Source organism: Podarcis gaigeae (genome assembly GCF_964106915.1).
Source record: "Podarcis gaigeae genome assembly, chromosome: 17".
NCBI classification, from domain to species: domain Eukaryota; kingdom Metazoa; phylum Chordata; class Lepidosauria; order Squamata; family Lacertidae; genus Podarcis; species Podarcis gaigeae.
This window is the reverse complement of record NC_139694.1, coordinates 18,523,571-18,551,246: the sequence shown is the minus strand read 5'-3', so window position 1 is coordinate 18,551,246 and position 27,676 is coordinate 18,523,571. Positions and strand designations below refer to the sequence as shown.

The following is a 27,676-nucleotide window of genomic DNA, read 5'->3' as shown; positions in this document are numbered from 1 at the left end:
TTTTGGGTGGTGGAGAGATAAACAATTAATGCTTCTCTACAGGATTTTAGGGACGTGGGTGGCACTGTGAGTAAATCCTCAGTGCCTAGGGCTTGCCCATCGCATGGTCGGCGGTTCGAATCCCCATGGCGGGGTGAGCTCCCATCTGTAGTCCCAGCTCCTGCCCACCTAGCAGTTCGAAAGCACCCCTAAGTGCAAGTAGATAAATAGGTACCGCTTTATAGTGGGAAGGTAAACGGTGTTTCCGTGTGCTGCGCTGGTGCTGGCTCGCCAGAGCAGCTTTGTCACGCTGGCCACGTGACCAAGAAGTGTCTCCGGACAGCGCTGGCCCCCGGCCTCTTAAGTGAGATGGGCGCACAACCCTAGAGTCGGACACGACTGGCCCGTACGGGCAGGGGTACCTTTACCTTTACAGGATTTTAAGTGCTGGCATCTCTAGCTGACAGCAGTTAGAAATGAACATTATGCTAATACAACACAAGATCATAACATCCATAGATGTCTCTGAATAAAACTGGTGTGAGTTGGTGGTGGAATTAAACGGAGGTATGGCTAGATTAAAAGCTTGGAAGTTATTCTTGCATAATACTATAAAGGTAGAGAATATGCATGTCTGGACCGCGTTATGTTATAAATTTAAAACACTAGCACATCAAAGAGATAAAGGCTTATGCAAATTGGGGGGGGGAGAGAACGTTAGATCAACTCATCTCCCAACAAGGTAATTCCATCTACAAAGGAAGGCGAGAGAGAGAGTTGCTGTGAAGCATAATGTATGTAGCCAGCTCAACGGCAGCTTGCACAAATGGCGCTCCAGATGTATATCTGCTCAAGTCAGCCCAAGGCAACTATTTTGATCAATTCTAATGTGATAAAATGCTGCGGGGATGGAGTGCAGAAATGTGTTTACGTCAGACTTTAATTAAACTGTTGTTTGCTTCCAAAGAACCTTAGGAAACACTAATGAGACATGAGTTTCAGCAATTTCCTCATCAAAAGCACAGACCCTCTGCCTCTGCACGGAGCTGTCTGCCATCCCAGGAGCTCCCTCGATAAATGTCACATGGCGCCCCAATCAGTGAGCCACCTGTTAATGGAACATTCCTGGAGTCAACTTGTGAGAGAGGCAGAGTTCAAGGATCCACCTGCCTGCATTGGACACCTGCTCGGCTTTCACAGTCAGCAACACAACATGTTCACTTTCCCATGAATCTACAGGAGGAGAGCCACCAAGGAATAGGGGCACAGGCGCAGAATAAATAGTTTTGCATCTACTGCAGCCAGCCCGGTTTAATTCCCAAATCCACCTCCATTTAGTCGCAGCTTCAAGCTACTTAATTAAATGAAATCTTTCTCTGTGAGGAGCACTATATTGAAGCCAAAGAACAATAAGCAGAAGGACTATAGATAGGAGTTATTCCACAAGCATTTGTGCAAGAGTTCAAAGTGCTGTAATAGGCACGCCCTATCACGGTTCTTCTGTTTCCTCTTGCATAAAAGGATGTGCATGGTCTTATGCAATCAGAACATCATCTATTGATTTATTTTCACTTTTTTGTGCAATTCTCAACTAGTGCAAAAGTAATACTTAAAAAACAACAACACGTGTTACACCTTCTGCAAATGGACCCAACTATTTCAGGCAATGCCAGCCTAACTGAAATATTTATTCCTTTTCAGTCTTCCCTAATTTAAGCAGGAAGGGAGCATTCATTTTTACACCTAAGAAAACTCTTTAAATGAGGGGAAAAGCAGATTAGTATCTGACTCTAAATACATAAAAAACAACCCCTCGCTGACTTAAAACTCCAAGCACAGGTCGTTACAAATTGGGTTGTATTTTAGCATTTTCAGGTGCTGGATAAAGCAGTGGTGAGTTGCCAGCAGATTAATTTCCCTATGAACAGTAAAAGACGTCACCTTCATATATGTTTAGGAAAGAGATGGACTACCTTATTTTGATGTAAGTTTGTTAGTACAGAGTACAGAGCTTATACATGGGCATGAAAGTTACTTTGCCCAAACTGGGAGACAGGTTTGGATTCAAAATTGTCCCTTAATTCCCTCCTCACTCCCCGCATATAAGCTGTACTTGGAGAAACAATCATGATGCAGGCAAAGCTGACCTCAATAACCATCCACTAAAAAAGAGCATAATGAATCCATTACCAAAGTATGGTAAAAGGTAAAGGACCCCTGGGCGGTTAAGCCCAGTTAAAGGCTACTGCAGGGTTGTGGCGCTCATCTTGCTTTCAGGCCGAGGGAGCCGGCGTTTGTCCACAGACAGCTTTCCGGGTCATGTGGCCAGCATGACTAAACCGCTTCTGGCGCAACAGAACACCGTGATGGAAGCCAGAGTGCATGGAAACACCATTTACCTTCCCATCACAGTGGTACCTATTTATCTACTTGCACTGGTGTGCTTTCAAACTGCTAGGTTGGCTGGAACTGGGACAGAGCAACGGGAGCTCACCATGTCATGGGGATTCGAACTGCCAACCTTCCAATGAGCAAGCCCAAGAGGCTCAGTGGTTTAGACCACAGCACCACAAAGTGCACACAGGTGTAATACAGTTCCAAGAGATCCTTGAATTACACAGGCCTTCACTCGGGCAGCCTCCTCATCCTGTCTGTCATGATGATGAGCTCTTTCCTAATGTTCTCCAAAAATTAGAAGGATCAATATGCTGGAGAATATACGTATAATACAACTGTACTAGCAAGATCACTCTGCAATGTTAAGAACACCCGATTACAAAATCCTACCTAAAACTAACAACAGGCTATTAGATTTATACACTACAGAAAAATGTTGTGGATTACATCATCTAGGTCATTTCTTCAGATAATTTCATAACCAACAGAGACAGAACTTTAAAAGCAAAAAGCAAAGCCTTGGTGGCTGTGAGGAAATTTAATTGTAAAAGCCAAACATATTGCACTTGATACTGGCTAATATGTTGTTTGTCCATTAAGAACTGGCGTATCACTGAGGTTCATAATGCCCCTAGGGTAAAAAAAAAACCTAAACAAAAAAGCTACTGAGTGCAGTGTATTAGTATTAAGAATCTAAGAAATATTGGTCTACAGCACAAATCAATCAAGTAAGATCAGTATTTTTTAGTCCTGGTGTTAGCCAGTTTGAAAAACTACTAACAGCAGAATACAGCCCTATGGAGTTATATAGGACTTACTCCCAAGTAAGTGTGGATTGGATTGCTGTTGAATTTTCAATTTTAGGAGATCCCTTTGAGGAACTGAAATGAATTTTAAAGCAGCACATTTAGACGCAGCTTGAAATCCAATACAATTAAGGACATTTAAGGCTACTAAAAACTACGGGCTCGTATGTAGATTGGGGCCACAATGTTCTGTTAGCATTTTTTAAAAAAAATCTTACATTCATGGTTTTTTTTAAAAAAAACAATCTTGGTCAACATGTTTTAATTGTTGGAAACTGTAGTAGTTCTTTATTATTTATTTATTTAATTAATTAATTTTAAAGGTGGTGCTGTGGGTTAAACCACAGAGCCTAGGACTTGCTGATCAGAAGGTTGGCGGTTCAAATCCCCACGACCGGGTGAGCTCCTGTTGCTCGGTCCCTGCTCCTTCCAACCTAGCATTTCGAAAGCACATCAAAGTGCAAGTTGATAAATAGGTACCGCTCCAGTGGGAAGGTAAACAGCGTTTCCATGCGCTGCTCTGGTTCGCCAAAAGCGGCTTAGTCATGCTGGCCACATGACCCGGAAGCTGTACGCCGGCTCCCTCGGCCAATAAAGCGAGATGAGCGCTGCAACCCCAAAGTAAAGGAGAGACGGGGAAAGAATTTACAGTGCTTTGCATCTGAATCTAATGAACTGAGAGGCGGCGGAAAATAACATTCCCAAAGCTCTTCAGGGGCAACAGACATTGCTGAGGATGATCAGAAGTGTCCATTGACTTAAATTCAAAGCAGCGGGAAAACAGTTAATGCCTACCTGTGCCTTTTTCCTTTTTTCTCTCCAACGGGTTTATATCTGGATAACTAGCTTCTGACCTGGCTATCTGATATGAACATATTTTCGAACTATATTCCAGCAACATGGAACCTCTTACATGGGTTTGTTGAAAGGATCTTACCCTTTTCTTTAGTTGGGTGGGATGAGGGGGAAAGCTCCCACAACAGCTTACAAATATCCGTAATAAGATAATTCCTGCACTCAGGCTTACCATTTAAAAAGACGCAACACAAAAGGAAAAGGGATTGGGATGGAAAGGTAACTCAGGCACCGGTTCTTACATACAGAGCTCTTGTAACAACTAGTCTCCTAGTATTGGGCGAACTGACCTTCCAAGAAAATCAACAGCCAGAATATCTTACGGCCCTACCTGGTTGGTTGGTTTTTTTAGCATGAAGTATACGGAAGGTATCCACCTGTCAGGTCATGATTACAAAGACTCTCATGTACAAACTCTGCAATGGACAAATGATTTGGAATGCTTTGTATACAGTACTTATTATGGATCTCTTCCCTCTCTATCCCTTCTGTTATCCCCTGCTCTGTTTTGTTTTATGTTGTAAACAAAATAGAAAAAAACACAGAAAACAACGCTACTTCCAGCCCTCCCAGCATATACCTGCTCCTTTGCAGGGATTCATCTTAGGAAAGCAAGAACTGATAGTAAGAACTTGAAATAAAAACACAATAAAGGCTGGTGTATAATGCATGTATACATTTATTAGGATATATTGTAAGATGTTAAATATTTACAACAGTACAACAAATTGCTACTGGAATATAGATATATAACTCTCTTAAAAGACGCTTTTGGTCATGCTTTCATTAGGACAGAATACACAGTTAACACAATCAAATGGGCATCCTGTAAAGGAACCCTTACCGAATAAATGCATTTTCCAGGTAAAGAATGTTTCTCCAGGGGAGAAAAAACAGGCCTAACCTTCAGTGTGTGCCTTAGGAGTTGCATTTTTCTGTCCTGTGTAGGTGAGCAGCTGGCCTAGCTGTCCAGTTATGGTTTTCAGCTCCTGAACAGCGCTACGTACCTCCCCTTTTAATTCTCTAAGTTCTGAAATTAAGATTTCCATTTTAGAAAAACCATGAGACGGGGGTCTAATAAGGAAAGGCCCATCAGGAGATGGCCCCATATTTAAAGGAATTCCAGGGAAAACAAGTCCAGAAGATGGGGAGATAGCAAAAGATGGCAGAGGTCCAGGAGGAGGATATTCTGCAGAAGATACTTGTTCCTCATCACAAGGAAGTCCGGCAGGGGGAAGGTGAAGAACAGGCGAAGGGGATCCAAGCGCTTCTGTTTTAATGGAAAGCTGGGGTTGTACTAGTTTGCTGTTGCTGAACGCAGGAGAACCATAGGAAAGTGAGCATGATGAAGAAACTGTAAAATTAAAATGTATTTAATTGTACACCCTAATGTACAATTTCAAATAAATCTTTATATCTGTATTCAATGCTCTAGGAACACACCATAACATCCTATTACTTTCCACGCCTGAGTAAATATGTTGTCTTAGTCTAACGTTAAGAATGAGTTTAACTGCTGTTGAGCCGTGCAAGAGAAACTGCTGCTGTTTTCCCAGGGACAATGTTTTTTTATTATTAATATATATATATTATTATTATTATATATATATATGGTATGGGGGCTTCTTCTTAACCCATGCCAGTTCTTTTCATAGAGTCCTTTCATGGCAAATGTTCTTGCATCCTGTTGCGTTTTAAATTATCCCCCTTTCTAAGCAAGATCCTCTTCCCATCAAAGGGATTTTTTAATTTTATTTTTTAGAAAGAAAGAGGGGAGGGGAATGCATTCATTTCCCACGGTAAGCAATATCAACTATCATTTCATTACTTCATAAAACTGGGTAAGGATGGAAAGGAAATGCCGCATTGCATACCAATTGCAACCATGGAATGACTATTCATTTTCATATCACCTCCTAGCTTTGAATAGTGCTTTCAAGAAACGCCATTTTGTATGTGTACAGACAGGGACTTGCCTTTCCATTCTCTGTCTGCAACTCCCTGCACTATATCAGTGTCCAACCCAAAAGGTGTCTTTTGGTTTCGGAATGCCTTGGCAGTTTGTTGCAATTGGAAATCAGGGTTTTCTGTCTAGGACCAAGCCCACCATCCCTGAGCAAACATGGTATAGATTTATACCAGTGTATCTGAAGAAGTGTGCATGCACACGAAAACTCATACCAAGAACTGACTTAGTTGGTCTTTAAGGTGCTACTGGAAGGATTTTTTTTTTGTTTTGACTATGGTATAGATTTGTCACTCATGGGACAAATTACTTAGCAAAGGCAGCCAGACCCCAGGGGGTTTATAGAACAACTTGTGTCACTTGACAAGAGTTAGGTTAGAAGTTGCAGAATTAGCAAATAGCCAGCTGCATTGGTGGCGCCTGAGCAGAGGAGAGAACATCTCCTCTTTTCTGGCAAACCATTATGGTGATTCAGGAGTGATGTGCTTGGTTCTGGTTGCCAGGATTTCTAATCTGAAATTCCAGGCACCTTCAGGTACCCCACTACTCCCCAAGCAGCTTCTGGGATCCTGGCCAAAATGTGTGTCATGCTTTGACAGATTGCTTTAAGTGCCCTTTCATCTCAAAGAGATTCAGCTTGGCTCAAGCCAGGCAAAGCACCTCACGGGCAGAAACAGCACTGGATCAGACTCTATTACTGTGAAATTATTGTGCTTTTGAACTTTTATTTTGTGTCAGTGCTTTGCACATTCTCTTCCAATTAAATGAACTGCAAAGTCCCCTTGCTAATTTTTGAGCACTTCGTGAAGAATGTGCGCGCACTGTGCTCTTGCGCTCCTGACATGTACTTACATTTACTATTTCAAATTAATCTGCAAAGTAGTTAAATGAATAAATAGGGGGGTTATGTTAAAGTGATTAACATATCAGATGCCATCTTTATATGTGTGAGAGAGAGGGTGTAAAAAAAAGTAGCGTGGCTCAAGAGATAAAATAACATATTAACCACTGACTTTAACTTAATAATCTTTAATAAACGGTAAAACATAAACTCCATGAAATATATATTTTTAACCCACAAAATTCTCTTTTCTCACACTGTGATAAAATTGTCATCATTTTTTATTTTTTTTTAAAGAAGAATTACTTACCGGTAACTGTGGTTCTGCATATTCATACTTGTGGAGCAAAGATCTCAGGTGCTGCTGAGCTTCAGGAACCTTCTAGAAAAGCTGTGCCTGCCATTAGTGCATGACCGTACTCTTATGGCAACTGGATGTTGGGAACTGAGATTACAAATAATCTCATCTTCTGCCACTAGCCTCAGAATCTTATGAAAGCAGCAATTTGGCCAATAGTGTTTCTTCTTTTTCCTTTGTGACGTGACCCAAGTCCTCTCGTTTGGAGACCCTGGGGATGAACTGTACCAGGTCCCTTGGTACTTACCAACTCTGAACATCAAAACCATAGTTCTCGGTGCTGAAGTTGCCACAAAACCAGACCTCAAATGTGCCAATTTATGGTAAGAAATACATCTGCCCCTGAATTTCAGGAGACTGGAAAAGTATTTTCTGATAACGCAATGTAACAATGTATTGGGTGAAGAATGCTGGACAACAGGTGAGTGCGATGGAATTCTGAGTGAAGCGAGCCCCAGATATAGAACATCAGAGTTGACTTTAACAGATAAAAGGGATGTAAAAAAGAGTGGAGCTGAGCAGGGAGTGAAGGGTGTGCAATGAGGGAGAAAATGAGTGTTTTGTGTTCTGGTAGGATTCTCAAACCACATGTCTTGTGGGAATGTATACAATAAAGAATCCTATTGCTATCTAGAATTGAGTAGGTGATGACAGGTATTTTGACTACCACTACTGGAAGTCTGGGCTTAGTGGATTGAGTGAACTAGTTAACTCCAAGGACCAGGGCCTCGGAGAGGAACCTATAATGTGTCAAAGGTTTCCTCTGAAAAATTGATCATGCTGCCTATCCCAAACCAACCTTATTCTAAGTTGGAAACACATTTGTGTTTGCACATTCAGGATATGCGAAGCCTGGCAGTTTAGTTTACAATGGAAGGCTGTGCTTATCGCTGAAGCACATCAACGGAAGTTGTAAGTATTTAAGTGTTTGAGAAGCAAAGTGACATGACAAACATCTCTTAAAACTAAAGAAGACAGGACAGGAATCAATTCAGTAACCATTTAGAACGCATAACAAGGAATCAGCTAATAACACTCCAAACACATCCATGCAGTACTATAATTACTATAAACTAATATGAATTATCAGTCAAAGGTTAGACTGCAAAAAAGTAAAACAGTCCAGTCCCTATAATAAATCTGCACGGGAAAAGTATTCCTGATACACCATAGTTCATGATAAAGGAGCTGCAAGAGGGTGGACAATGACCATTTTTGAAAATTGCTTCTGCAGATATATGCACATGATGTTTTCCCATTTTCTTTCCCATTTTAGCCTATGTATTTTGTGTAATTCACGTGGCAATAGCCACCAGCAATGTCTTTCCTAGCAACATCTATTACAGGAGTAGGACTAAAGCAATGGAACTAAGATCCTAAACAAATAACATAGGTTGCTTTTTTCAAAGCCTCGAGTACCACTAGAAAGGGGGGGGGAATTATCGCCAGGATATGTTTTCCTAGACCTCAGTTAAAATTGTTGACTATACTTAAAATTGCCAAATAAAGAAAGGGGGGGGGGACACAGGAACTTATGCCACTCCATAACCCTGTCCCCTTAAATGACCGGTTTTCACCATGAATCCGTTTAGACACAATTTTTTTTTTCCTCTTAACTGCAGGTCACCAAAGCTTAAGCACCACAGAACTCTGCACTCCACAACTAGAATTATGCAGAGACCACCATGCAAAGGAACTTAAAAAAATTATCCTTCTTGATACAAGCATTCAAGTTTTAAGAATTGGGTGACTTTTCATGAAATCAGTACCAAAAATCAACAACAAAACAGAGCATCTGTTCAGATGGAGCTCCCATCACTCATTGCATTTCCCCTTCCTGTTCCCCTCATGGTGTACAGAAGTGATCACACAAATGGGAGCATGGGATTGTATCTTATTCTGGGTATGGAAATCACTCTAAATATCAATAACTAAGGTAAACGAGAATCCTCCTTAAATAGTTGTGAAGGTTCCTAGTACAGATAACCACTTCTGCATGTGGTGAGGGTAACTGAGGAGAATTAAAAATAAATAATTGAGGATCAGTATTGATGTCACTCTTTGGGAGATGAATAAAGAGCAATGTCTGAGCAGCCCAACAGATGTTGATAATAATAATAATAATAATAATAATAATAATAATAATAATAATAATACCAACCAATAGGCGAGTCTTTTTCATTTTAAGCCCAATCCTATATCCCCATGTTTGCAAATATATGTACAAAAAGATACAAATAAAACTTGCATTATTTATACAAAGTTTTCTTTGGGGGGAGTACATTCCAAATTGATATTTTGCGGTAAGTGGGAAGAATGTAAAAACTGACCCAAATAAAATATTGTTTAAACATGCTGTAAAAAGATCATTTGGGGGAATGGGTGATACTGCCTGAGGTGCAAAGGAGCTGAGAGACATAAATATTTGGGGATTACTAAAATGGAACTTTTATGATTGGTACCACAACTGCTCCAAAGAGTGTAACATTCCCTTTAAGTAAAAACCCTGCACAAAAACCATCTTCTTAATGCTATGTTAAAAAGAAACGAGGCAAAAAAAAACAAGATCAATATAAATCTGAAACAAAGACTATTGCATACCGTGTACAATATATAATTTATTTTTATGTGTAAGCTAGAAATAGTTATTAATTGCAACTGGGAAACTGGATAACATCATGAGGTGATGAGATGAAAGATAAGGATCTTCTGAGAATGGGTAGCTTTCACTGGCTCAGGAGAAGTTATATCCTTTTACCACAAAATACCTAATTCTAGTATCCCGTGCACTTTTCTGTATAATATTGCAGGTCTTTCAAATAGCAAACAAGGGCAATAAATCCTGGCAGAGACAATTGGCCAGAACTAAGGAAGTTTGATTTTTGCTGATCGGATATGCTTCGCTTGCCTCCGTTATGTGCTAGGCGAGTTTCAGCTCCTCAACCCCACTTCCATGCACTGATGTCAGAGGACATCAGTGATGGTGTCAGAGGACATCAGTGAAAGACTTGCCACCAACATAGGCAACGGCTCTCGCTGATGTCGTCTAAGACAAGGCATTGGTGCTCAGCAGTTTGATCTCGCTCAGCCCATGGTGCAGGAAAGCACTCCTTTGCTGACAGTTGCAAGAAACAGCTGCCACTGATGTCCTCTAAGGCAAGACAGTGGGGCTGAGGAGGTAGAACTCAATCAGGCCTTATTACTATTGCCACTTAAGCTAATAATATGGCGTATCACTTGTATCAACAGAAAGGCAAATGTAAAGAACTGTTTTATTCAAGTACCCCATTTATATTTCAGATACTTCTTACATAAGGGAAGGTGGGAAAGGAACTGCTTGATAGAACCAATTTAAAATGTTCCTTTATAACAGGGGTGGCTAAGCCTCTGCCTGGATCTGTGCCGCTAAACCAGGCATGTCTAAAGTCTGTTTCAGGGACCTAATCTGGCTCAACAACTTTGGTCGGCGCTCACGCATGTTCACTTCATCAAATCTGGCCCTATTTGAAAAAAAAGTTTGGTTACCCCTGCAAAGAATGCCACCAAGACTTCCCAATCTGTCTGCTCTTAAAAGATACTCTAAATGACTGGCCATGCCAGGGCTGGCTGACTACCAAGGCGGTGAGTTATTCCTCCTTACAACTGAACTATTAGAAGCCATTTATTTAGCATTGTGGAACTTCCTCCCAACTCAGATTCGACAGGAATTCGAAATCTGGAGTAAATATTCGAAATCTGGAGTAAATATTTGAATTATTTAAAAAGCAATTGTAATAAACAGATTACACTAGTAGGACTGCAAGAAGTTCTGTAAGGAGGATTATGTGAAATACTGCAAGGAAGACTATGAAAAGAACTACTAGTTAATGATAATTAAAAGTAAAAGAGAAATTAGGAAGTATTCAAGTTTCTATTTGGTTTTAAGGTGAATTTTATTTGCTGCCTGGTTATTTTTTTATGCACGCTTTATATGAATGCCTTAAAGAAATAAAAATAATAAATGATAAACGGAAAGTGCACTTTGTTATGTCTGTTACGTGCAAGGACAGTGAGCAGCATGATTGCTGGCTAAATGTCTACAACTTTAAGGGTAGCAGTTACTGGGCAGTTGAGGGTAAACTAGTATGTTCATTGGCTTATATGTAAAGATAAACAGAAATAATTTAAGAACAAAGCAAAATGAAAATTTCAAGACATTAGAGGGCATACAATAGGAAGGCAAGTCACCAGGGTTAAGGCTATTACATCTTTTCTGGACCTGCTTCCGAATCTCTATTAGCAAACCAACATGGGGAAATAAAACAGGTGAAGCCATTTCTTTTTCTTCATACCACAGGCAGCTTTACTTTCTTAATACTTTCACATCAACTTGCTATTAAAGGCACAGGAACAAGGCCAGAAAAAAGGCAGAATGTTTATTCATTTTCTTATAAAATATACGGTGAAAGCTTAATAATTTATTCAATTATTTACCGGCATGGCTAGATTCCGCTAGCCAGTGAGTCAGATGAATAAATTAATATCTATCCCGACCCTCTCATTTGACAGGTTTAGCTTCCAGTGAAAACTGTTGTTTTAGTAAAAGGATTGGTATGCATATTCACAATATCTGGGTGTAAAAATAAAAAAGGATGATGGTAAGGTTAATGATGACTAATGACTACTTTGTACGTTTGAAACGTCTAGGAACATACTTCAGCCTAGTAGTAGATTTAGATTTGAATCTCCATTTCAAACTGCAAAGCATGAATGTATTTATGAGGTAAAACAAAATTCCATAAATGATAATGTGTCTGAAGCACTATAAAAATATGGATTTACTCACCTTGATCTCTTTCATGCCATGTCCTGCTCCCAGCAGCTGGTGAATTGGGGGAAGGATAAAAGTCCCCTGTTGGGCTTGGTTCCATATTCTCATCTATGGATATAGTTTTGGGTCTCTTACTGTGAATATATAAGAAGGAGCATTAATTTAACTGCCTTTATGTGTATTAAAAGTAACAACAGACAGCTCTTTTGATCCAGATGGCATGTGTCAAGCCCAAAACTATTCCTGGGTTAAACCAAACTCTGACCTCATGTTTCCAGATCCAAAAACCTATTGCTCCACCTCCATTGTTCAGCCTGGATACTGAGGTCCAACTCCAAGGGCCTTCTGGCCGTTCACTCACTGCGAAAGGTGAGGTTACAGGGAACCAGGAAGAGGGCCTTTTCGGTGGTGGTGCCTGCCCTGTGGAACGCCTTCCCATCAGATGTCAAAGAAATAAACAACTATCTGATTTTAAATGACATCTGAAGGCAGCCCTGTATAGGGAAGTTTTTAATGACTGATGTTTTATTGTGCTTTTATTCTGTTGGGAGCTGCCCAGAGTGGCTGGAGAAACCCAGCCAGATGGGTGGGCTATGAATAAATTATTATTATTATTATTATTATTATTATTATTATTATTATTATTACTATTGTTTGAAAAAATGATCGCTTTGAAAGCTTCCACTCTATTTTGCTGACTTTCTTGATAATGTAAAATGTATCACCACACCTACTTTTAATAGAAAGCATTGGAAATATTTAACTGTTACTTGTCTACACATAATTAAGAAGTACAATATTGCACCTCAATGTCATTTTAATTACACGCTGCCTTTCCGCCATTAAAAACTATGCTGAAGGAGGCTTACGACATAAAAAGAGTTGCATGATTACAAAAGATAACAATGGTAGTCGTAAACTGTAAATAAAGCACATCAATAAGTACACTGCTGAATTGAACAATTTCCACATAAAGCATAAGATATAAAAATAAAAATACAAAAAATAGCAGCAACAGCAGCAACAAACACCCTAATGATAGCTAGATATTTTTAAAAAGATATGCTCACCTGGTTGGTGGAGAGGATAGTGACCTCTGTAAGTTTACACCCGAGTTCATGTCATGGTAGTATGGTTGACTTGGAAGTTCTCCAATGGGGAAGTTCACTCCAGCTCCCTGGGTTATAGGCGCTAAAGAACACAGCATTAAGATAGTCACACCAGTCTTTAAACAGCAATTTAATACTAACAAAAGCACACCCTTAAATGAAGTTCTCTCTCTATTTTTGTCTAATGAGAAGCAAGAGGAAATTGATTTTCCTAGTTGTATAACTTGAGGAAAAATTAACCCATAACCAGGGAAAAGCTAGACAGTTATGTGATTAACTAGTTCCTTGAGTTCTCCCGTTCTGTCAACATTTCATGAAAAAAGTGAAAATTACTGTCACAAGTACAATACTTCTGTTATATAATTTAAAATGTATTTATTCTGGATGCAACAACACAAAAATAGGATTATTTTAAATGCAGCATAAACACATGCTTGTTTCAATTGGTGAAACAGAATATCTATTGGAAAATAAACTCTTATTTTACATACATTAATATGCTCCATGCATTATTTTCACTTTCATGAATACTAGCATGCATTACATTCCTTATTTACAACAAATGTGTGTATTTATTATTTCTTGGTGCCCTTCAATCAAATTCTTGGGGTAGTTTACATACAATTTACTTGCTAATTGGAAGGGCCCAGAACGTTAAACTAATTGTTTCATGTCACAGTATAATAATCTCAAATACACCTGAAATTGGAAGTTTTCACTGTTGCTGCATATTTTTGAATGACTTTAATGCAATTTAGAATACTAAAGGCTGCAATTGTGTGCCCATTTACCTGAAAGTAAGTGCTAGGGAATACAGTGGAATTGACTCCTGGGTAAACATGCACGAGTGCTGTACATTAACACATTTTTCTATTCAACCAAGAACTGCACTTTATCATGTAAGTATATTCAAAAGCCATGATGAATAATCTTAGCTCAGGCTATTATCTAAATATAGGATGCTCACTGTATGTATTATTCTCATGACAGATAAAGAAATGTTTCTAATGTATTTATTAACTATTCTGAACTAAAATTAAGCTTCCTATTTATAACATTTCTTCCTTGCTGGCATAAGAAAGCTTGTTCCTTGTTTAACTGATTTCCATGCTTATAAAAAAAAACTTCCTCGCAATCTTCAGTATAAACTAAACTTGGTATGCAAACCTTTGTAGAAAATAAAAATGTCTGAACAGATCAACCTGATACTTCATTAAAACAAAGCTAATAGTATAGAACTGAAACTATTAATTTAATGACAATCTCACTCTGCTCTTTCAACCAAAGGCTTGCAGCCCAATCCTATGCAGGTTTATTCAGAAATTAATTTGATGGCACTTATTCCTAAGGAAGTGTCCATATGTTTGCAGCCATAATCATACATATTTGGTGGACCTCGTTGAATGGGATTAATTTATTAAATATACTCTATAGACATGTAACTTATCTACAGGGCAAGTCAGAGTGTTAGCAGCTTGCTCCAAGTCATTTGGTGAAGTTCATGGGGTTCACTAATCAGATATATAATCAGATCCTCTGTATAAACACTAAACAATGCGTATAACCCAAAAAAAACAGCCTGTATTTTTAAAAGCACATGGTTTGTCAGAATATGCCAATTCAACAATGGGAGGCCAAGGGAGAAGAAGATTTCACTATAACACGTATCTAGGGTTCCACAGACTTCAAATGTTAAGGTTTCCTGTGGTTTGGAGTTCAGATTCTTAGCCAGAAACATTGTAATACACAAAACTATAGGCTAAAAGAAGAGAAACTTACTTCTTGACACCCGCACCAGTTCCGATACATTGAAGACTCCAGATTTTACAAAACTATCCTCAAGATACACTGGAAGGAAAAACATGAAAAGACAATTAGTTACATTGGGATGAAAAAGACATTCATAAATTCAAATCCTCACTCAAATGCTACAAAACTAAATTGTCAGAATGTACCAATTATTACGAGACTTTCTATATTGGTAGATTATTGCAAATAAATAGCATATAATTGCTTTCTTGATCAGTTTTCTATTTGTTTTGGAAAACTGCCCCCCCCCCCCGGAACTGGGCAACACCAAACTTGCACACAAGCAAATGTTTCAAGTATGTTTCACAGTGGCTAAAATGGCAAACCTTTTACTCAAATAGATTTTTAAAAATTGTTATTATTTTGTTATTATGTTATGTATTTTTGTGTCCTGATGCTGTAAACTGCCCTGTGTTTCTCAGGTGATGGGTGGTATAATAATAATAATAATAATAATAATAATAATAATAATAATAATAATAACCATCAGGAAGAACTTTCTGGTGGTAAGAGCTGTTCGACTGTTGAATGGTCTGTTGTGGGCTCTCCTCCCTTAGAGGTTTTTAAGCAGAGGTCGGATGGCCATCTGCCATGCATGCTTTAGCTGAGATTCCTGCATTGCAGGGGGCCAGACAAGATGCCCCTTAAAATGTGTGTGCATGTTTTACCCAGCTGAGTGGCAATGGAGAGGTACCACCTGTTGTGTTTCGAGACTCCATAGCCACCCCCTCGTTGATGCATAAGACACAAGGACACGGATATTAGGTTAATGGTTATTGGGCAAATTGAGGCCACAACTTTATTGGTTACAGATTATGAACGGTATTGGCTTAGGCATTAGAATTGACCTGACTATATCTGACTCCTGCCCATCATGCAGGGAGTCCTATAAGTGTCCACCACCAGTAGGGGGAGCCCCGTCAATGCAAACCAACTCAAGCTCCCCCTGGGTTCCCGGCGGGGTCGTGGCATGGCCCTAACCCTGCCCCGGACTTCAGACATGATCAACACCCCTGGATTCATTTAAGGCAGCCTTTCTCAACCAGTGGATCCCCAGATGTTGTTGAACTACAACTCCCATCACCCCTAGCTAGCAAGGCCTGAGCTCAGGGATGATGGGAGTTGTAGTCCAACAACATCTGGGGACCCACAGGTTGAGAACCGCTGCTTTAATGGAATACCCTTAAGCTTGGAGGGGCAAGCGATGGCCACACCTCACCTCCCCCATCATAAGATCAACCAATGCCTAACTGCCAAACCTTACAAAGTTGTGATGATTGCTATGAGGTAGGCAAAAACCAAATGGCCCATGCCAATTTGCCAAGTGGAAAAATTCCTACCAGACCCCTCAACGGCGACCAACTGAGGTCCATAGCAAGGCCAATATTGAAACCTGAAAATAGGGACGGCGGGCGGGAGATCAAGGAAGGGAGCCAGAAGGAAGCTCTCTGGCTTGCGCCACCATTTAAATGGGGCCTGGCCACGCCCCCCCCAGCCAGTGGATTGGCTGGTTGGAACAATGACATGGGTGGGGACCTCTGGGAGACGTGTGACTCAGCCCCCCACCCCCGGACGGGAGTGGATGGCCATGTGGTCCACCGCAACTCCTCCTCACAGGGAAGTGGAGCGAATATCTATTTCCCCTTGTTGGCAGCAGAGCACCCAGGCAGGTGAGATTTAGCAGCCCAATAAAAAGCACCACAACACAGCAAGGAATGGTCATGCAGGAGGAGATACAAAGTCCTTCAATCTCCAGACCCTGCTCCTGATGCACAAAACAGAGGTGCAAATACGTTCAAATGCATTGCAAATAAAAATGACGAGGCATGTGGCCATTGCAGGATAGGGAAAGCAATTTGAGGGGAGGAGTGTTTAAAGAGCGGATGAGCGCTGCTATTTTTCTTTTCCATTTTCCTTCTTATCTCCTGTACCTGCTGATTCCGCCCCCCAAGAATGGCCAATTATTATTTTTTTTAAATACAGCAATTTTGAAGTGAAGAGGTTTTGCACGGAGCAGCTGTTTAAAACATTTAAGAAACTGCGCCACGGAGTTGCCTTTAGCAACAAGCAGTGAAAATAAATACACTGCATGCTTTCCTTTGGGCTGAGGAAATGAAATAGCTAGGTTGTGCTCAAGAAAGCAGAAGTAAGGTGATAGACAGCACTTGAGGAAACGTCACCACAAACGTAAAGCCCTGCCCAAACAATGCACCTTAGTGTGTTCACAATTGCGTAATGTGCAATTTGAAATTAGATTCTCTTCCTTTATAGGGTTATCTGTGGGTTCGAAAAATCCCAGTCAGCTGGCAGAAAAAGGGGAAGCTGCCCCTTGAATGAGGACATCATATGTACACCATCAGAGAGAGAGAGAGAGAGAGAGAGAGCTTTTAATCCACTTTAAACTCGCATGTGTAACCCTAAACTAGAAAAAATAGCTGAGCTTAGAGAACAGGAGTATTAAACGTTGTTTAGCATCCATTTTCCGTGCTTCAGCAGCCCCCACCAAAAAACAAAATTGGCTCTGTTGGGCAGTGGATTTAGTAGATAAGGGCAAGAAGTTGCTGGAAGATACTTGCCTACATGTTTAATTTCCACAACATGCAATCTGGAGTAAGGTTACCAGATTTTTTCAATGAATCTGGGGTTACTTTTCAACTTCAATGGATTTTGTATGGGGACTGATTTGCAAATCCAGGAACTGTCCCCGGGAAACGGGATGTCTGGAGAACCAAGTTAGAAGAAGAGGGGATACTCTGCCCACCATTAAATAAATAGCAATTAACTTCATCTTAGCAATGAAAAGGAAATTGAAAACCTTTCTTCTCTTTGAGCAGCGTTAAAAAAAAAAAAGTTTCTCCCTCTTACATAGCTTTTGTATATTCCTTGACCTGGAACAAGGAAGCAGCCTAAGCCCCCCCCCCCCCCTTTTCATTACACAGACAAAGCGAAACTGAGAGTAAAACCAGCTCTAGAAACACAGCAGACCCACAGTTTCTATTTAAAATATTAAATGAGTGTTTAAAAGCTTAAATGAGAGTAACCACATAGCTGGCACCATGCTGCATTACGCATCATCCCCAAGCACTCTGCTCTGTAAGTTGCATTCCAAAGGTGCCTTTGAGTACAGGAAGGTAAGCACAATATGTTCTAGCACCAAAAGGATTTGGTGAGGGTATCTAGTTAGCAAATCCACTGTGGCTAGGTAGTTGACTTCCAGCTGTGTGATAGAAAATCATTCTATATTTGCAATCTGCTGTGATGGAAAATCACTCTATATTTGCAATCTGCTGTGATTTGGTTGTAGAGGCGGCAAAAAGTAAGCAGCAGAAAGTTCTTACCAAACTTTGAAAAAGAGAAGAAGCTATTGTTATGTATGCATGCACAATGGCTAGATGCTAACCTCTGTTGAAAAGAACATTTCATTTTTCTATCATATCATCACAGTTTGTTCAAGGGAAAAGAAAGAATTTCCCTCCCACATTGCATGGTGCTTTAACTTCAAAAATGCTGTGCTATGCGTGCCTACTCAGAAATAAGTCCTACTGAGTTCAACAGGATCTATCACGGGACTGCAACCTAAGTAATTCCTGCATTAACTCATAATATACATTTAAATAGAACTTCTTGGCATATATTTCTCATTTACTCCCTGTCTGCTGGCCAGATTTCACAGCACTTAAACCTAATATAAGGATCTAGCAGCATCACTGACTAAAGACTCATTTTGCCCAAGAGATAATGTCATGTGGAATAGTATAAATCACTAATTATTATCGCTGCTAACTTTTAAATCTGGTGGAGCAAAAATCTTCCTGCAAAAATCTGAACAATGCCATTTGTTATCATCAAAGGAGATGCCTCCGTATTTAAAGACCAAAGAGCTGGAGAGGTTAATTGCTTTCTTCTTTTTTAAGGAGATGTGAAAACCCCTACTTTAATACTACAATTATGAGGCTGGTGTCATTGTGAATACCGGGCAAAGACCCAAGTACTGTGTGCACCCATCTCTTAAAAGACAAGTTTGGAGCAAGTTGTCATAACACAGCCTGTAAAAAAAAGAAGTACCTGAAGGCTATGTGGACTTTCAAAATGCAAGCTAGTGCTTAAAAATGGATTTTCTTCCATTCAAACACACCAAATTACTAGCTGTAAATCTTGAAGGTTTATGATATAAAATATTTCATCCTACCAAGAACTACCTCTTTCAGACCATTTAAATCACAACGGCAACTTGTGTTAAAGGGCCTAGTTCTACAGATACTTAAAATACTTGGTCTGGTATTTACAAATCTTCATTCAGTGCATTAAGGATCTTTCAGTTTAATTATAAATTTATGAATAAAGCTATACTGGTTTTCTTTTTTATTAATTGCCTTCTGGTCTTAATGAACACTATTTACAGCTCATCAGACTATGTCTTGATACTGGATTCATCATGAAGAAAGAAGTAATCAAATTGTGCTCAGATACCACCTAATACAAGCTCAAGATCTGGGCATCCAACTAGTAAAAAGAAAAAAAGGGGGGAATCTGGCCAATTGACCAGTCAAATGTAATCAAGGAAAGTTCAATCATTTTTACCTTGATCAGAAGAAAATGATGCTTTAATTATCACAGGTTTGGCACATGCTGACTATGAAGGGATTCACACATTTTGATTGGGCTTTGTAGCCACCACAAAAAAGGCTATGTTTATCAGGTCCCTTTTTCTCCCTCAACTAGCAGGGACTCATTCCCAACATTGTGTTATGCCTCCAAAACTAAGCACAAGGTAATAATCCCCTGCTCCCTTTCCAACTGCAAGCTTTGGAGCTAGAGAGACTGCTGGAAAATTGATGGAAGATCAAAGGTGCCCTGAGGAACTTCTGGAGCAATTCCTCATCTCGGAACATATGTCTTGCTGTATTTCTGAGGTGTTCAGAGCCCGGCAGAAATACAATTGTCCAAGGCTGGGACTTGTAATCCTCTCAACAACAAGGTGAGACAGCACAGCAGGCACTGAGAATGGACTTGGGAACTATAGAACATAACTTTTTAAAATGGCAAATAATTGGTATAGTAAGGTGCAAGGTTTCTATAAATGTGAATTATTCAGTCACTACTAAATGGCTTGTCTCTTTGGCTTTTATTATAGAACAATAGGGTCAGCCAACAGTTTTACTTACACACACAAACACACATACACACACACACACAATCAAAAATGAACTCAACTTAGAGATAAAGCTAAGAAACAGCTATTATTAAAAACAAAAATTATAAAGGTGGGTGTGCAATGGGCAAATAGTGAATATCCCTAACATCAACTATCAGCATTCTTTGAACAATCCTTTCTATCAAGTTCAAACAAGGACATGCAGCAAGTACTCTTAGAAAGTACTACACCATTAGGATCTCCTTGCATCATGAGATTTATCAGCACCATAGCAGATGTAACTTAAACATGATGTACATAACGTACTCCCTGTGAGATTGTATCACTTCAGAATCCAGGTGGGAATCACATCTCTGAAGCTTCATATCTCTGGAATCGCACCAAAAGCTTGCGGCAAAAGGAACATTCAAACGTCATATAGAAGTGTTTTTCTTTTAGCCTTGTGTTAGCTTGCCATATGTACAGGTTTTGAATGCGGGTGGGAATCAGAGAGCACTTAAAATTGTGTTTCTGCTTATCTGAATTAATTCCAATGAAGTTTTGTTTGAGGTGGCCTTAATAGCCAAGGTGAAGTATCATTAGTCATTATACTGTCTATGCATTGTAAATGTATTTCACAAAGAATAAATGGTATTAGGGGAAGGAGGTGACAGTTGGCAACTGGTTGGTTATTCTGTTTGTTGACTCTCAGTGAACATGGGAGTGTAGAAATTTCAAGCAAACGCTGGCTGGAGGAGTTGCCAACCTGACAGGTAAGGATTTACCTTCAAGTCTTGTGTAAGGTGTCTATTTTATCACAAATAGCTAACAAGCACACCAACGCTTATTTTTGTTTGCTCTATTTATTTTAGAAAAGAGAGAACTTCCAGCAACCCTGCATCTCAAAGGCAGGGACAGTGAAACCTCTTCCATTTGCCAATTGGTAAGCCCAACTGTGTTGCAGACAACATCTGCTGGCTACTTCAGATTTTATTATTACTGTTTTTGTGAAAAAGAAAGCCAGAAATGTAAACATGGAAGAATAAACACATTTCACTTTAGTTTTAGTAACTTCCTGCATGTCTCTTGCACATGGCACACTGCAAATCCAAACAAACAAATCATTATATTTTAAGCGAAGGTAAGAACACTGTGATCTCTGCCAACAACCCTTCCCATTCAGAAAGAACACTACCCTGCTTTATATTCTGAAGAAATCACAAAGTGGTTTACAACACATTAAATCATCAGTGTGGTGTAGTGTTTAGACTAGGACTTGGGAGATCAGGGTTCAAATCCCCACTCAGTCCTGAAGCTCACTGGGTGACCCTAGGCCAGTCACAACCTCTTAACCTACCTCACAGAGTCTATGTAGGGATTGACTGAGGAGGGGGGTTGAACCATGTACTCCTTGGAGGAAAAGGTGGGGCACAAATAAGCCCTTCTGCTTACCTGTTTCGGAAAGCTGGAGGGAGCCAGCCAGATGGAGATGTCTTTAACCAGCCTGGCATCCAGAGATCTCCACCTGGCGGCAATCGGACCTGTGCCAGTCTAAAAATGTGCCTGGCACCTGGGGAATTCCTAACACTGATAAACAGATCTGGGAGGGTCGAGAAGGAAGTTAGTACAAGAATCTGGGGCATATTTAATGGTTTGGGATACTTGAGGTGGTGGCAATGTTAACTAGGAAAGCTTTTTGGATGTCTATGTGTTTTGATGAGAACTTGTTGAAGGTGCTAGGCAAGGAAAGGGGCAAAAACCTCTGCTTGGCCACTGGGCCTGTCGTACTGTATGTGGATGCTGCAGCTCTGCCACCGCAAAGTTGTGATGTTGCACAACTCGAGTGCTCCTTATACCCCCTTGCTATAGCCTCCCCGACTTGCACAGGCAATGAAATGATGTCATGTGATTCCAGCTGTGCTACAATAAGTTGGTGAAACTGGGTTCCCCAACTAATACATGTGTTATGTATAATCAATTCGCATGTAGGATCTTGTAAAATGTAGCACCTGCCTATCAACGGTAACTGAATAACAACAAATTCCTCATATGTTGCAATCATTCCAGGAAGGAACAGCTCAGTTTATAATTGAATATGGAACTGTGCCATCAGAGTTCTTGCCCTGCAGCAACACACACACACACACACAGAACCTTCTCTCAAATGGAGATTTACCAACTGCAGCCAATATGTTTAAAAACAGGTCAATAGAAACTGGGAGCTTCTTGGTCCAAAAGCCATGCAACTTCCAATCAATGGGTTTCTCTGCCTACTGAAAGTGTTGGTCCATCTGTTAAACAGGTGTCATGTGCAACAGCACCAAAGTCCATTTAATTAATTTATGAAAGCTTTAGGGATACCAATGGTTTGTGTGTGATGGCTGATATGGATTTCCAGCTTCTTCATAGTGCTACAAAGATTATGAGATTGGCGACTGACGTGTGTGACATTTCATTTTCATGAAACATTGGTTTGTCTTCCCACTACTGGCTGAACCTTAAGAGTGAGCTAAGTAGCCCATTAAAATTTGTGGGACTGTTAAGATTTCAAGCTTCTCCCTACAACGAGAAAATCTGCTTTTAGACACTAAACACAGGCACAAAGAAAAACCTGAAACCACAGAAAATGGTATGCTGAATGTTGCAAGAAAAAAAGTATTGTGTAGGATTGGGAATAGTTTATGCAGGAACAGATTCTCTGCCTAGTACTACAGGAGTTGTGTAGATTTTGTGCTACTGAAGTTAGTAAATTTTTGAAGTTCATTAACAAACTAACTAGTGCAGGATCTCTAAACTTGTGTTCAATTTCCCCACACAAGAGACATGAGTTTAACACCTAATTCTGCAGAACTGGAAGATCAGTTACTTCTTAGAAATGCAAAAAAAAAACCCCAACCATTGAATAAACAAGTAGTGATGTAGAAAAAACACATTTGAACATGCCACTGGAATTTTACAGATCGATCTGCCCAAGCAAACAGAGGAATTAACCACAGTTCATTTGTAATTTTGTAATTGTAACTTTTTTAAAAAAAAAACTCGATATAAAATAGCCAGAATAACTGAAACAGCAAGAATCATGAAAGGAAATTGTAAAAGTTTATTGTGTGAGGGGAGGGGACTTCAAGGGTTGCTTGTAAAATAACAAAATGCCAGTGCCTTAACTGACACCATAATCCAATGGCACTATAAGTATGAGACACTTCTCTTAATTCAAAACTAACAGACTTGGAAGGAGCACCACTGCTCCAAGAATCCATACCAGAGGCAGCATGCAAGGGCAACACTGCAAGAAAATCTATACAAATAGATTCTGGTCCATTTGTTATTTACCAAAACATTGTTCCCAAGTGTTTTCAGTATTATATCATTCAACACGCTGAAGCTGCTTAAGCAGAAGAGAGGCAAGGGACTCTTAGGCCATAACTTTTCTACTCTTCTTGCCATACAGGTTAGTTCCCTGTCGACAAGAGGGTAAGTTATAGTGCAGTAAAATAATATAGCCATCCATGCTCAAAACACATGCAACTCAATGAAAAACTACTAATTATATTTTCAGAAGAGCTATAAAGATAAAGACCACCTATTACGACTAAAAGATTAATTCTGGAGCCATGTTAATGCTCGTCCCGCCCTAAACAGCTAACAGAAAACCATTACATAGCGTGTATAGCCAGGCCCAAGGGTACGTAGCTCTTCCAAGGCTGCTGACCACATCTATCAGAGTATTCTGATAGATCCCTGGGATCCCCACCCAGAAGAGGGATTCTACTTCCAAGGCAAACACAAGCTATTTCGAGGAAGTGAATGCTTTTTCTTCCCCTCTGCTTAGTTTCAGCAAATGATTTGACACGCTGGACACCATGGGATGCATTTATTGGGGTCCATCTTGTAGCCACAATTAAGAGTTTGAGAGTGGGCCAGACCCTCCAAGCATCCAAAAGGGCCAACATCAATGTCGAAATCCAGCATTGCCTGAGCTCTGCGAGTGCAGCTTTCTCCTGTTTGAAGTGCAGAGTGTTTGAGGACCAGGACATTCACAAGGAAAGCAAAATGCTTGTTTTGAAAAGCTATTGTACTACCAACCCTTACTGTATGCTTGTGAAACACAGACTACTTATAAACACCATCTCCAACTCCTCAAAAGATTCTATCAATGGTCTCTCAAAAAAAAAAAAAATACATATCACTGGGGGAAGACAGGTGAACTAATGTCAGTGTACTGGAAGAAGCAAAGATCACCAGTGTCGAAGCAATGATTCTTCAACATAAACTTTGTTAGACTGGTCATGTGGTTTGGATACCTCATTATCATCTTTCAAAGCAACTACTCTATTCCATACTTAATGGAAAGCACAATGCCGGTGGACAACAAAAGAGGTTTAAAGATGCTCTCAGGGCAAATTATAAAAAATGCAGTATAAGCACAGATAACTGAGAAACAGTGGCCTGAGAGAGCTCTAATTGGAGAATAAAGGTAAAGGGACCCCTGGCCATTAAGTCCAGTCTGCGGTTGTGGCGCTCATCTCGCTTTACTGGCCGAGGGAGCCAGCATTTGTCCGCAGACAGCTTCTGGGTCATGTGGCCAGCATGCCTAAGCTGCTTCTGGTGAACGAGAGCAGTGCATGGAAACATTGTTTACCCTCCTGCTGGAGCAGTACCTATTTACCTACTTGCACTCTGACATGCTTTCAAACTGCTAGGTTGGCAGGAGCTGGGACTGAGCAACAGGAGCTCACCCCGTCGCAAGGATTTGAACCACCGACCTTCTGATCGGCAAGCCCAAGGCTCAGTGGTTTAGACCACAGCACCACCCGCCTCCACCAAAATCATCACGAAGACGCACGAATTCAGAACGAAAGGAAGAAACGAGTTAAGAGGAAGACATGTTTGGCAAATCCACACCACAATCAACTCCTGCCTGAAAACCAATGTCCCCACTGTGGAAGGACGTACGGATCCAGAATTGGCTTCCATGGTCACTTATGGACTCACTGTTAAAACTGTGTTCACGGAAGACAATCTTACTCGGCTAAGAGTGATCACCAAAGAAGAAGGACATTATCTAACACTAAGGATTATCAGGTTTCCCTGTTTAACCAGAATTAACTAGCATTTGAAGCTGGTTAGCAAACTTCCCTTTTTAAAGAAACACTTCCAAAATGTGCTTGAAAGCTAATTCAGCTTCAGCTTTCTGTAAGTCTTAAATAAAAACAGGGGAATAGCTTTCTACTACATTTCCAGAACCTGGTGTTATATTCTCACTTTGTTACATGACCTACACTACTCTAGAACACTAATATTATCCAATATGTTAATTCAGCCAGAGTATAGCTTTAAACGGAATAGATAGAAGCAAGGCATTTTCAAAGGTTTCATAGGACCAGTCTGGATAGTTGGCCTTGGTGAAGATTTGATATTTTCTCCCCCCAAAACAGTTTTTGATCTGGGCTTCCACTGAAATGAGGCTGCATTTTAAGTTGTATTTTAATCAATTGGTTTTATACCTGAGCCTGGTCATGGCCGGGGAGGGCTGAGTACAAATAAAGTTTATTAATTAATTTATTTTTATTATTATTAAATGCAGCCCTGTTTAGGGAAGCTTTTAATGTTTAATAGGCTATAGTATTTTAGTGTTTTGTTGGAAGCCGCCCAGAGTGGCTGGGGTATAAATAATATATTATTATTAATATTATTATTATTTTCCCAGCATGGAAACGTGGTTGCTCAGAACCTAGAAATTAAAAGAAAGAAAGAAAGAAAGAAAGAAAGAAAGAAAGAAAGAAAGAAAGAAAGAAAGAAAGAGGCGAGTGGGGGGGTACAGAGAGAGAGAGCAGGAGTGCTTCTAAAGAGAAGGATTTTGCAGCAAGTATTGTTCCTAAGCAGCACTGATTGTTCCTAACCCCACCCCACCCCCGCCCATGCTATATAGCACCTCTTTACTTGATGGGAAATTGGCCTTCTGCTTGTCCTTGGTGCTGATTTCCAGTATAAAGAAAAGTAGTTTAGAGTTCTTTTGTTCTTTTTTTATTTATTGACTGCAAGCCAAGAAAGGTTATTCTCATGGTGTTTTTGAAAAGGTACAGAACCTCAGTATTTATTTATTTATTTATTTATTTATTTATTTATTTATTTATAAGAAAAAGATAACAACCACATGTTCAGCATTTACATAGCATCTCAAAATCGACGTTTTCAGACATTACTGAGGATCAGTCACCAAGGTCCAGACTTAAAACATCTTAGTCCAGTGGTTTTCAACCAGGGTGCCTTGAATGATGGTCAGGGGTGCCACGGGCAACACTGGCCTCCATCCCTCTTTCTTCTGATGCCCTCTCATGTCTCTGCCTCTCAAAGGCTTGCAGAGCTGTTTGTTGCAGCAGCTCTGGCTACAAGCTCCCCAGGGGAAAGGTGCCTCTGGGGCTGGCCAGGGGGGGCTGGCCTAAGAGGGCAGTGAGAGGAGGCACCTTTCTTTGGGGCAGGGGTTGGAGGTAGGTTAGAGACCAGGGGCAGAAGCTGTGGCTACCCAGAGCACTCCTAAGGAGAGGGGAGAAGTTAGGAGCCTGAGGGAACACCCCACAAGGTAGGGTGTTTGAGAAAGAATGAGAAGCTGCCAGCTCTGCAAGCAAGGAGGGACATAACTGGGCTCCTGACAAGGGTGACTCACAAGGGTGCCACAGAAAGAATGTAGTTGGTTAGGGGGGGGCATGGACCCAAAGGTTGGAAACCTCTGTCTTAGATGTATTGCATTTAGGGCTTGGCGATATATGGATATGCCATCCAAAACCGGTTTGAAGTCCATATTGTGATATCGGTTTAATAATTTTTGACCTGGCAATATTTATTTTATGTATTTATTGAATTAATATACCAGCCTATACCTATACCCAGAGGTCTCAAAGCGGTTTACAGAAAATATCACAATACGTATATAAAATCAAAATAAGAGCAATAACTCAATAGCAAACCCCACCCCAAAGGAGTCACATTTTAAAAGGGTATAAGATGCCGATCCGGTCAACGAAAGGCCTGGTTAAAAAGGAATGTTTTTGCCTGGTGCCTAAAGGTGTTTAATGAAAGCGCCAGGTGAACTTCCCTGGGGAAAGCATTCCACAGATGGGGAGCCACTGCAGAGAAGGCCCAGTTCTCGTGTTGCTACCCTCCGGACCTCTCAAGGAGGAGGCACACAAAGGAGAAGGGCCTCAGAAGATTTGATATTGTGATTTGTGTGCACTCTATGCAAAAATCACGTTGCAGGAAAAACCATGAAGCTCCATCCTTATTTCAGACATTGCGATATATCATATATATATATTGCAATGTTTAGCTGGTGATATATCACAATGTTGAAAGCCAGATATCACCCAGCCCTAATCACCTAATACTGAAGAAGTATTAGTGCTAAAGACAAGGACCACCTAAGTAACAGACTCAGCCAGTTTCTATTGTGTGCAACTTCAACAAATGATTAAAAGGGGGGGGGGACTTGCAAATAAACTTTTGAGGAATAAATGTCATTCAATTCAATAACAACAGATTAAAAGCAGTGGGGAGTACTCTACCATAAAAGTATTACAATCACACCCCCTGTCTGCTGTACTTTCTCAGTGCT

General features: G+C 40.3%; 1 protein-coding gene across 24 annotated transcripts in view; it reads right to left on the bottom strand.

Annotated features, from left to right (window-relative positions):
• NFIB (nuclear factor I B) overlaps window positions 1–27,676 on the bottom strand; it is a 311,149-nt gene that overhangs the window by 57,355 nt on the left and 226,118 nt on the right. For 23 of the 24 annotated variants that reach the window (XR_014559361.1, XR_014559362.1, XM_083719097.1 and 20 more), the window contains exons 4-6: window positions 14,901–14,969; window positions 13,083–13,203; window positions 12,028–12,146 (exon numbers count right to left, since the gene is read on the bottom strand). Coding sequence is in view for 22 of the 24 variants with exons in the window: in XM_083719097.1 (XP_083575223.1) it covers window positions 12,028–12,146; window positions 13,083–13,203; window positions 14,901–14,969 (309 nt within the window). In the remaining 2 variants the exon portion in view is untranslated. Of the gene's footprint in view, window positions 1–4,731; window positions 5,392–12,027; window positions 12,147–13,082; window positions 13,204–14,900; window positions 14,970–27,676 lie in introns of those variants that run through there. The other variant, XM_083719089.1, reaches the window with a different exon arrangement.